General features: G+C 41.3%; 1 protein-coding gene across 1 annotated transcript in view; it reads right to left on the bottom strand.

Annotated features, from left to right (window-relative positions):
- Positions 1-12624, bottom strand: part of MYRFL (myelin regulatory factor like) — a 124211-nt gene that overhangs the window by 43252 nt on the left and 68335 nt on the right. The window contains exons 11-12 of the mRNA XM_032170723.2: positions 7054-7254; positions 670-778 (exon numbers count right to left, since the gene is read on the bottom strand). Of these exons, the coding sequence (XP_032026614.1) occupies positions 670-778; positions 7054-7254 (310 nt within the window). The remainder of the gene's footprint in view (positions 1-669; positions 779-7053; positions 7255-12624) is intronic.

The raw sequence follows: 12624 nt of genomic DNA, 5'->3' as shown, positions 1-12624 counted from the left end.
ACTAAGCTTTTGCTTTGATCTACAATGCATTTGCAGCAAAGAAAGAATTTTGAGCCAAGAACCACTATAGGATTAAAAGTGGGAATGTTTTCTGTTTTTTCTTTTCTTTTTTTTTTTTTTTTGAGACTCTGGGCCAACAGGGGGAGGTAAGTGCCTTAAAATCCCTGTCCATAAAAGTAAAGGAGGGAGAAGGTGGCAGGGTAAGTGGATCTAGATAAGAGAAGGGGTAAGCAAAGTGATGTTTATACTCCAATCCAGGAAACCTAAAGAAGGAAGAAATATTTTAGGGGCAAAGGCTTCCTATAGGAAAAGAAAGGAAATCAAGCTAACGCCCCACCACCTCCCGACTGCCCAATGCCGTTCCTCACATAGGTTGAGCTGCCATCTGTCCCTGAACCCTCAGCCCATGAGCAAGAGGACTCCAGTGCAAAGAAACTATATATTCAACCTACTCCACCAGTACCTTGGGGTGGAGGAGTGGGGGTGTTGAGTAAAAATGACACAGAAATTCTTTAACTTTTCCTGTTCTAGTGACTATGAGTTTCACAGAGAACGAGTTAGATCAACATAGTGTTGCCAAATGCCATAGCACATAACCTCAAAATAAAGAGGAAATTAAAATTTTAATAGTTGGCAATACAAAATTAAAAGGGGAATTTGTGTGTGTACCTGTTTGATGGGCAGTGTTTATTCCCATTGCAGATGCAAATTCAGGTTTGTAGTCATATTCGACAATTCTCATTTGGGCTATTCTTTTCAGCTGTTCATTTGTGTCAACCTAATTTAATTAAAGAAGAGCAGATTTTACTCGCATAGATGTTTACTATTCAAATTAATGCCCAGAGTGACCCAGAGACATCACTGAATTGCTTTTGGACATTTTGCTGGAGATAATGTCTTCAAGTGGATTCCAAGCCAGGATTACCCAACTGCTGGCCCTTCAGGACCCAGCCACCCTCCTTCCCCTGGACAGACCTCCCCCACACCACCCCAGCCAGCAGGGCATCCTCTACCTGCAATCACTGCTCTCACATCATTAAAGGCTGTCCCAACTGTCACTACGGGGTCCCAGCAAAATGATAACAATCAAGACAGGACAGTGAACTTTCCCTAAAGCTAAATGGGTTTGATCCAAAGGATTCCTCTTTAAATTGAGAGATTTTGTAAATGATAGTAACAGCAGAATCTTTTTTTTAAATGTCTTTATCTGATAAAAAAAAAGTTGGCAGCCCTTTGTGGGTACCCTAAATTTTCTTTTGGAACATAATAGAATTACAAACAAATACAAATATTTATTGAGTAGTTATTGAGGCAATTAAAAGTAAACTGCCTGGGCATTCATCCATGTGATAGAGGAACCAAAAACGCTTTTTGTTGTCGTTGTTGTTGTTGTTTTGTATTTTGTAGTAGAGACGGGGTTTCACCGTGTTATCCACGATGGTCTCGATCTCCTGATCTCATGATCTGCCCGCCTTGGCCTCCCAAAGTGCTGGGATTACAGGCCTAAGCCACCGCGCCCGGCCAATTGTTGTTGTTTTAAGAAAACCATTGTCATAGCCCTCAGCTCCTCCCTTGACACACTCCCCAAGGTGGCAGGAGAGCCCCTCCACCATCGTTTAGGATTCTCAGCCCTTCACTAGCTGGACTGGCTGTGAAAGATGGTAGCTTGGTGCTTAATTGGCTAAACGGATTAGCTTTACTTCAAGAAGTTATTCCAGAGTATAATTCTGAGCTTACTGCCATCATTCATTCTTTGTTTTATTCGACTAACATTTACCAATCACCTTCAACATATCATGCACTACTAAGTGTTGGGACTTAAAAAGTAATTGCCTTGAGCTGGAGGCCATTACCCTCGGCAAACCAACACAGGAACAGAACACCAAATACTGCATGTTCTCACTATAACTAAGAGCTAAATGATGAGAACACCTGGACACATAGAGGGGAGCAACACACACTGGGGCCTTTTGAAGGTGGAGGGTGGAGGGTGGGAGGAGGAAGAGGATCAGGAAAAACAGCTGATGGGTACTAGGCTTAATACCTGGGTGATGAAACAATCTGTACAACAGACCCCCATGACACAAGTTTACCTATGTAACAAACCTGCACTTGTACCCCTGAACTTAAAATAAAAGTTTAAAAAAAATTGCCTTTTAAAAGTTTGTGGTCTAGACAGGAAGACCCAGCTGATATATACATACATAATCATATATGATTATATTACAATGTGAGAAACACAGTACAATGATGGAATTATGCACAGAGAATCATTACAGCTCTGAGGAGGTGTTGAAAATATTCTCAGGGACATGTAAAGGAAGGCTTCCTAGCGATGATGAAGCCCAACCGAGATCTTGGCTTACTCCAGTTCCTCGGACAAACTCTGCTCCTTTCACTTCCCAGCCTTTGTTCATGCTGTTTTCCCAGACTCAAAAGCTCTTCCTTCCCATTCCCCTACCTTCCCCTTCACCAATGTAAGCATTGTTCCTCAGAGAAGGATCTCTTGACCTCCAAGTCTAGGCAAAGTTCCTCTGCTTTATGTGCTCATAGCACCAGTTCTCCTTCACAGCATGAGTCACAATTACAAGACAACTAATTGTGTCAACTTCATTCTTTGTCTTCTCCTACATCACATATACCCCGTTGAGAGTGAGGACATGTTTAAGGCCATGGTTCACCACCATATCACCAGTTTCTAGTACAATTCCTTGCATGTTGTAGGTGCTCAACTAATTGTTAAATACATTAATAACTTTAAGCACTAGGGAAAGATGTAAGATAGGAAGGGAGGGGGAAGGATGAGACTAAGACAGGAATGCTAGCCAGACAGAACACCATGAACCAAGGCCCGAAAGAGCAAATGCCCTGAATGACATCTGCACAACCAAGGCAGAATTTGGCATTACTGGACTAGAATGGTTAAGGCCAGAGGAGGGACGGCCTTGCAGGTCATACTTGGAAGGAATGGTCACAATCTCATATAGCCCTGTGCATGTATCTATCACTGTGAGTGCCTTCACTCAGTCAACAAATATTTATTGAGTAGCTACTATGTGCCAGATGATCTCCTAAGCACTGGAGATTCAATGAATGTTTCTCATTTGGAGCTTAAAGTTTAGTAAAAGTTTCATTCTTGAGTCTTATTTATCTCAGGACCTGCACAGTACCGAGCAAAGTGTCTGACATGTAATAGGCACCTAAAATTTTTGATGGAAAAAAGAAGGAATAAAAGAACGAAGGTATTAAAATGGCAAGACAATCCCTGACATGAAGAGAATTGAAGAGAGAGCGTCAATCAGGAGGCAGCCTGGACTGGCCTTGCACTGCCTAGGCCCTACCCAGTTCCTCAGCCGTAGGCCCCTGGGAGTTCTATGCCCACCTCCTATTTTCCCCTTTGTTCCTGCCTCACCTGCAGGGCCCCCACTAAAGAAGGAAGCAGAGGCAGTGTTGGTTCCTTTGTTGCAGATGGAAAGTAGGGGAGAAAGTACTCTCATGTAGACTGTCCAGGCTACAGAGAGGGAAATGGTCCCTGGTTTCTAAACTGGATCCTTGATTCCCCAAGACATACTGCTAGACATAGCATTAGGTTCTCTGGTACTACTATCATCCTCTAGACAGATTTTCAGCCAAGAAAAATTTTGACGGTTACTTGGAGACCTAAACATTTTATATGACAATGTTCCTCAAACAAAATGCTTTTCTAATTTCTGGACTTATAGTCTTCCTAAAGCTGAATATAAACAGCAGCCTGTATTGCATGATCCCTATGTGTACACTTGGCCTAGGAAAAACACTTGAGGCAAAGGGTGTGCCTTCTTTGAATCCTCCCCAGGAACCCTACCCAGGCCAGCACTTACTGCTGTGCCTTGCTCTTCAATGCCTGTTGAGTAAGAAACTGAAAACTGAATTTGGGTGTCTGCTTTAACCTTGCCCACAGAAGTTTTTGAAAGTTTTGACCATGAATGCAAATAGCCATCAGCATCATGCTGCCTCACACCCAAGGTTTCTATAATATATCATTAGCTCAAGAATTGCATCACAGAGAACACCTTCCAGTCTGTGGGACTCAGTCTGTTCAGGGAAGGCTATCCGTCATCTGGTGATGGCCCACAGCCCAGCTGCAGTCTGGACTAGGAGCAGCTTAAATGACACCTGCTCACCCTGAGCAAAGGAACTTCTGCATTTGGCTCCTGGCCCTGAGGGAGACTTTGCATGTTTGACTTTCTTGAGCTTTTTTCATGTCTACTTTTGTCTTCCACTAGCACATGGGTAGTGTGGTTAGGAGAAAATCAAAACAGACTTTGAGCATTTCATCTTAATGATTCCCTTTTCTGGCTTGAATTTTTGAATATCTTGCTACCTTTTTTCAGCCTTCACCACAGAATTTGACTGATGCATTCAACTCTCAACTTCCTCATGTTTTTGGGCATTGACATTGAGGTTCTTCATGTGCCTTTAGTGTTCAGCGTGTCCTTTTCCCCCTAGTTTTGCTCATTTTCCACTGTCAGAGCTGCATGTCCTTCCATAGTCTGCAGTCGCATTAGTAGACACGATGCCAATGGATGGGTAAGTTAAGCTGCTCCTCTGCCCAGGACCTCAACTGCAGAGGTTTCAGTCATATCTGTGTCATCTTCTCCATGTCTTGGATCTGTGTCCCTGTGAGCATCAGAGATCTCCCCAACCAGGACTTTGTAGATAATCATGTTCTTAATATCCACAAAGCAATCTGTGTTTCCTGAGTGAGGAAACACATAGGGCAAAGCAGCAGCCTATATCCATTTTCCCCAATTGTAGTATTAGGTAACATATTTGACCATTACATTTTGTAGCCGCTCATCCATTCAGAAGCCAGCTGTGGTTAGAATGCACTCTTAAAGAATAAGAAATTGCTTCCAGTCCTATGCATGCAACCAAATTGACCAAGGGTCAGATCCCCAGAGTATTTGAAAGAAAGGCTCTCTTTTTAAAAGTTGCAAAAACTAAGTCAGGTAGAGGTGAAGATGAAATTCACACATCTGTCATCAGCATCATCAACATTACCATCATCTCCCTCATCTCTGTAATAAACAGTGGATTGGGACAGACAAGATTTCTAGGAATATATATCTCAAAAATGTGCATAGATCTATTAAAACAAATCTATTAATATGAAATCATTTAATAAATAAATTACATGTAATTTTATTTTGTATAAATAGAAAATAAATTCTCTTGGCTTAGACTTGTCTGGCTAAAAAATACCTTACATATATGAGTTTAGAAAAATCTCTTAACGTGGGTAAAATGAATATGAGCATTTCCTGTTCAGACAACAAAACAGAGTCACAGATCGCCTCTGGGCCAAAGTTCTTGGGCTGGTGGTTGCCAGAGTCAGGACTAAACTCTTAGACTTCTAACCACGGACCAGGATTTTCTTTATTCTATCATGCTGCCATGAGCAGGAAGGGGATACAGAAATTTCACATTTAGAGCCTGGATTGAAGTGACATTTCATTGATATGGAAAAGGCTTTTTAGAAGGGGTGTGAGAAGTTCTCCGGAAGCTTGTTATTTTAAGACAATATATTTTCTTCAAACCAAGAAGCAATATTTGAAGACTTTTGGTGAACGAAGTTCTGTGTTAAGCCTGGTGGTAGCAGGAAGGGTTGTACAGGACTTTTCTCACTTGTTATATTCAATTTACATTTTAATAAGACTTGGTAGTGAATTGTATAGCCAATTGCAAGGATAAATTTGAGTTGGTGTGACCTGAAATGCAAACAGATGATCTCTCTCTAAAGTTCAAAGGCACAATATCTAGGACTGACATCTGGAAATATATGTAAGAACTCTCTAGCTCTACATTCTCATCTGGTTAGTAGGTCACAGCTCTTCTAATATGAACCACAGCTTCACAATCAGTATAAAAGTCTATAATTACAACCATTCTTTGGAATCCTCTAAGCAAAGGAGGACATTCCTTGGCTGGTTTAGGAAAATCAGTGCAGATTTGCACTGAGAAAGGAATGCAGTCTGGAAGAGGGGCTAATAGTGAACAGATTAGGAGTTCTATTAGCTAAAAAGGAATAAGGAAAGGAGAGAAAAGGAACTTTTAAAACAGAGCTTCACAAATGCTGTCAAGAGAAGTTGTATGAGTGAGATGATGGGGAAGTGGTAGAAGCAATGAATGGGAAATAATTAAATGGCAGAAAAGTTGGAATGAGGTGTTAGTAGCTGGCTAACAGATTGGAAGCTTAATCCTCATCCTTATGGTCTACATAGCAGTTGTAGCTTTCTAAGATGATTCAGTTCAACTGGTTAAAAAATAAAAAAGAGCCAAGGGTGTCAGGCAGGCAGGCAGGCACCATTTTCATCTTATAGCTGAAGACACTGAGTTCAAGGAGACTAAGCATTTTATCCAGGGTCACATAACTGGGAAGAGCCCAAAGCGGAGGAGCCGTCTCCTGACATCTAGGCCTGACTTCTGGTTTCCTCTAGGTAACTGCCTCTCCACAGAGGGAAAAGGTCTTCACCCGGAACTCTTGGCGATGAACTGACCAAGTAACGGATGATGAGGAGGAGCTTCTCAAGAGTTCCTAGAGAAAGATGATGCCTGGGGAAGATAATGGCCAGTAGGGTTGGTGCCAGGGACTCCAGAAGGAAGAGGCTGGAGACATCCAAGAGAAATATGATCAGGAACTGGACTGAGACAGTGCTTGGAAGATGAGTGGGGAGACAGAAAGGAAAAGGCAAGCTCTGGAAGCTGAGAAAGTGTGGAAGGAAGGGCAATGGCCTGTGGAAAATAATTGAGACTTGCTGCCTGTGAGGCCAATGACATGCTGTCCTTGCCCACCACTCCTGTCAGGTAAATCCATTCACTCAGGGAGGAACTGCTTCACAATTTCAGCAGAGATGCCCAGCAGCTCAGTCATCATTTTTAAGCAGTGTGTTCATCTCACACCACTGGGTGACATGTAAAGATGCGCGGTACAAGGTGTGTCAGAGGCCAGGAGCACCCAGCACACCTGACTGGGGTGTCAGAGGAGGCGCTAGGGCCTGACTCTGTGCTCACCTCCTGGATATTCTGCTTTGCCCGGCTGTCAGAGGGATGCATGATGGTCCCCATCACTTTCATGTTGCCACAGACAACCAGGGCTTCGTCCGGCGCATCTGTGTTGATTCCTATTCGACCGTGACAGACAACAGATTCTGGAACTTGTCCTCGCTGCCACAATGCATCACTGTCATTTTCAAATTGCCCAGGGTTAGAGGCCTGGAAAAATACATAAATATACTACAATTAAAGTTACAGTAGCAGGAATAGATGATCATCTTAGTGTTTAGAGCAAATGCAAACTGAATATTATCTAAGTCTTTCACAAGAGAATCCTGTATTGAGTGGGACATTCTGACATATCCAAGTAACTCTGGGGCCCAGGAGAGCCAGGGAGGCTTCCCTAACCACTCTGCCTCCCCACTAGCAGAAGCTCTTTATACTCTGATTTGAAACATCCAATCTCTATTGCATCTATCTGGAATTAAGAATGTGATCAGTTATACTAGGTGGATGATAAAGAAAAAAACTAAAAATGGTTATCTTTTCGGGAATAGTCATCATCACGTCATCATCATGATTTAAAATCAGAACATTACATCAGAAAATATTACAGGTGTACTAAAGTCAGATAAATAAAAATATCTTGCATTTAGCTAGCCCTATGATAGTTTCAAAATGCTTTTATATTTATGATTTCATACACAAGTGACAAGCAAATGATAATACAAATATATTTAATATACATCAACTATTCCCTAAACACAGAGGATACTGAAGGAAGAATAATAACAGCTACATTTGTTGTGCGATAATTCACAGTGCAATTATATGAGATATGTACTACTGTCCTCATTTTATTGATACTGACACTCTGAAAAGATAAATAAATTGCCCAAAGCCACAAAGCTAATAAGTTCTGGAGCTGGAACTACAAGTCCTCTGATTGTTAAATAGTGATTTGCCTATTTCACGGCATTGCTTAGAAGTAGTCCTGGCAATCTTCAAAGAAAATCCAAGTGAAACCATTGGACTAGAAAAAGGTCTGGAGATTTTACTCTTAAATAAAATTCTTTGTCAAAGAATGTTCCACTGCACTGCCTTCCTTCCTCCCTGCTTCCCTGTAGCCACTGAATATATTCCCAAATATTTTAAAGTAGGCATCTCTAAATCCCTCAAAACCCTCACAACAATACTAATTTGTTTTTAAAATTATGACGTATTTTTATGATTGAGGCAAGTTGTCACAACTTTAGACAGTTGTGATCCTGATTATCTAAAAAGTCAGTACTAATACTTGATTTTTTACCTTTCTGGTGGTATATGATACATCGCGAGCTCAGCACCTGAATATGCATAGATTTTCTCTGAAGACTACTCAGGGAACCAGTAACAATGGTTTCCTCAAGGATGGAGCCTGGGAGATGGAGAAACAATGGTAGGAGGGAGACTCACCTTTCACTATATACTCTCTTGGTATTGTTTGAGTGTTTTGCCATATGCATTTGTTACAATTTTAAAAATAATTAAAAGAAACCACAAAGTTTATTTCTTAGTTTGGGTTTAAAGAACTTTTTGATGTCTTCAATTTCCTAATTCAGTCCCAAGTGTCTGAACCCTGAGCTGCTTGGAAGACTCAACCTTGATACTTGATAGACAAAAGCAGTGAAAGAGGCCGGGTGTGCGGTGGCTCACACCTGTAATCCCAGCACTTTGGGAGACTGAGGTGTATGGATCACTTGAGATCAGGAGTTCAAGACCAGCCTGGCCAACATGGTGAAGCCCCATCTCTACTAAAAATACAAAAATTAGCCATGTGTGGTGGCATGTTCCTGTAGTCCCAGCTACTCGGGAGGCTGAGTCAGCAGAATCACTTTAACTCGGGAGGTGGAGGTTGCAGTGAGCTGAGATCATGCCACTGCACTCCAGCCTAGGGGACAGCACAATACTCTGTCTCAAAAACAACAACAATAACAACAACAACAAAACAGCAGTGAAAGAATGTAATGTAAAGTAATGGGGTGGGAGGGTAGTGGGGAGTGGGGGAAGAATATAAAGTAAAAGCTTTGAACATTATTTTGTGTAAATTTACTTGAACAAAGAGCTTTTCTGCAAGTTCCCTAGAGCCCCTTGGTTGTGAATGGCAAATTGGCTTTGACTCAAATCCTTTTATAGCAACGAATCAACTAAATCCAAAGGTATGCCATATAAGATGGTGATGTATTTTTCTCTATTTTGAACATAATGAGCCACTTCAAGGAAACAAAATAAGACAGTGATGAATTTTTTCGTAATGAGCTTTGGGATAGTTATTATCATGTTGGTAACTTGATACTGGAACAGCAGATAGAAGTGGATTTAATTTTTTGGAACAATTGCAATATTCTCACTTAGCTTCCATCAGATGAGAACTCAAATCCCTAAAATATGTTCACATTATTTTGGAAAGGGCCACAGATTCACAGCATTCTAAATATATAGCCCTAGGGAGAATTCCTCATCAGTAACAGGAAATGTTCTCATAAGATCTGTGAACTTATTTCCTTTCTCTGGAATCCACAACCTTCATGTGTCAAAGCAAGCCACAATATACTACCTCTTTGTGGAATGATGAGTTTGTATTCATATGTGAACCAATAGTGGCTGATGGATATCAAACACCAAAATGAATTAATTAAAATTTCTAAAATACTTTTATTGTTTGTCTCATATCCGCTTATTTAGGGAAGAGACCCGAGCATTCTAGCCTATGTTATAACACAAACTAGCTGTGTGACCTTGGGGCAGTCACTTAATCTTTCTGTACTGTGTCCTCCTCTGATGAATAAAGAATCATGTCTCCTTTACCCACCTCATAGGGTTATTGTGGGATTAAGTGAAATCATGTGTGCATGAACAGTTTGCAAAGATGAGGATGAAAAGTCTCAAAGTTATTCTCGACACACTATCCTGGGCACAGCAGCAGCTATTTAACCTATAATTGCTTCATCCGCTCTCCTCAACAACACACCTGCAGGTTGCACAATTCCAGGGGGACGCCTTTCATAAAAAATACAATGTAAATGGCGCCCCCTGCAGGTTATTGGAATAGAAAACAGCATCAGCAGCAATTTGAAGCCTATGCTGAGTTAGAAATGAAAAGTTGGAATTTGTTTTACCATCGTTTGGGATTCGAAAGCAGCCAAAGAACTAATAGAAGAGCTTGACCTGAGGAAGGCAGCTCTTAGGAAGTCCATTTTTGCACCTTTTGAAAGGGTTACAGAAAAAGGACCTAGAAATACTCTCTGCTGGTGCTACTCAAAGCGTGGTCTGCAGGCTAGCAATATCAGCATCTCCTGCAAGCCTGTTAGAAATGCATATTTTCAGGCATCCCTAACCTACTGAATCAAAAACACAGGTATTTGTGTTCTTACAAGCTCTCTGGGGATTCTTATTCATAATACAAGCTTGAGAACTACTTCTTTATGCCATGTACTCCTGGTCATAAGTTGCCCTTCTGTAGTTGACAGAAAGATCTGTTGAGTCCAAAACAGGCATTACTCCATAAATTGTTTTCTTTGAGTAAATAAAAATTCATCTGAACTTCAAAAGAGGAATGCGTGTGTCTGTGTTTGTGTGTGTGTGCATGTGTGCACATATGCATTATTATATCATCTTCCCCAACCCTAGGTTTGGCTTCCCACGTCACGCACTGCCATTTTCAGAGCAGTAGAGGAAGAATTCTTGGGGACATGCCCATTTCTATTCTTCTGGAAAAGAAACTGGAATAATTGATTGGTTTTAAAAATGAGGAAACCCTAGAGTGTCTTTGAAAGGCAGACAAAAGTAATCATCCCTCCTGCTTGCAACACTGCACTCCAAACCAGGTTTAATTAAGTATTTTAGAAGGAAAGTGGGGCTGAGATAGAAGAGCCCAGTCATTAACGAGGGGAATCTGAAGGAACTCCACTGGGGAATGCTCCCAGAAACAAAGACTCAGCAAATAAATCTGTTCTTTGCAGTAAGCCTTAATTTTCATTAAATTGGTCAATTTATACTACAGGACCATAATATACTTCTAAAGCTGTTTTGATTGACAACCCAGATGAACAATTACCGGGTTCTGCCTACCATTCTCTCTCCAAGCAGAATTCTGACAAGCTTGGTCTCCTGGACCCTTCCTGGAGGCCTGGAACTCATCTAGGTCTAATCCTCATACAATCACCCTTACCAAATAGTAAAATGCCAATCTCTGCCATTAGGAGGAGTGGTTCTTAGGCCACAGAACAAGTCTGGATTTGCTTAAATGCAGTTTTCATTTCTCCATTTAATGTGGTCAGGGCTTGTAGTGTCTTTGTCAAATTTTTCTTCCCATTCTTCATTCTGGAGCTTAAACTAACATAACCAGGCCATGGCCTAAGAGGCCACATCTGGCACTTTTGTAGAATGTTGGCTGGTCTGCCCTCTGCCCAACCCATTTGTATGCACCTGTATAGGCCCCTCTAGAATCTCAGGTGGTAGAAAATGTATTCTGTGGACATTTCTAAAACTCACTAATTCAAACAATAATGCCATTTCTTAAACAATTAAATAAGCTGAAAAGTCTGCATTCATTTTCATTTCTGTGTTTTAGAGTTTGAATGAAATAATATCAATAAGATATTTCTAGTGGAGGGATGAATGGTTGATGTTAGTAATCCTTTTCTTCTCATTGCTGTTAGGGTAACTTTTGTGTTATCCAGCACACTTGTAGAATAGGGTATTCTCGGTTTTTTTGTTTTTTGTTTTTTTGTTTTTGAGATGGAGTCTCGCTCTGTCGCCCAGGCTGGAGTGCAGTGGCGCGACCTCGGCTCACTGCAAGCTCCGCCTCCCGGGTTCACGCCATTCTCCTGCCTCAGCCTCTCCAAGTAGCTGGGACTACAGGCGCCCGCCACCATGCCTGGCTAATTTTTTTGTATTTTTAGTAGAGACGGGGTTTCACCATGGTCTCAATCTCCTGACCTCGTGATCCGCCCGCCTTGGCCTCCCAAAGTGCTGGGATTACAAGCGTGAGCCACCGCGCCCGGCAGAATAGGGTATTCTCTTTAACCAAAATTGTGTCTGGGAGAAGACTATGAGATCTGGAATACAATCATTTTTTAAAATAAAAATTTAGTGAATAGCATGATACCCAAACTATGCTGAGTAAATTTAATATTTTTGGTATTCATACCGAATATGAATTATGGAACTTTCTACTTCTCAAAGTCATCATTATGATCTCATTATCATTGTGCTTTGGATTTGAGGAGATGCCAATTAACAGAGAGTTTTTGGTAAACAGAATGCTAGAAAGTGGAGCTCCCTCCCTCTCATGTTGCTGTTGTGTGGACTTGCACAGCAGCTGCATACAGCTTTGCAGGAGCTGTCAGCAGCAAATGGAGAAACTTTGTCACTAGGTAAATTACTCCAAGTATGCAGGTGACTATCAGACTATCTGTCTGAAGTATAAGTTATACAGCTCCGGAGAGTACTGTCGTGATATCTTATCTATGCTAACTCTGAAAAGAATGGCATTATCTGTCTCTATTCCTTCCTAGGAGAAACAATATGCAACCTAGGTTTCCAGAC

The sequence above is a fragment of the Hylobates moloch genome, unplaced genomic scaffold (assembly GCF_009828535.3).
Source record: "Hylobates moloch isolate HMO894 unplaced genomic scaffold, HMol_V3 SCAFFOLD_12, whole genome shotgun sequence".
Lineage (NCBI taxonomy): Eukaryota > Metazoa > Chordata > Mammalia > Primates > Hylobatidae > Hylobates > Hylobates moloch.
Note: the sequence above shows the minus strand (reverse complement) of the source record. Positions and strands in the feature narration are given on the sequence as shown.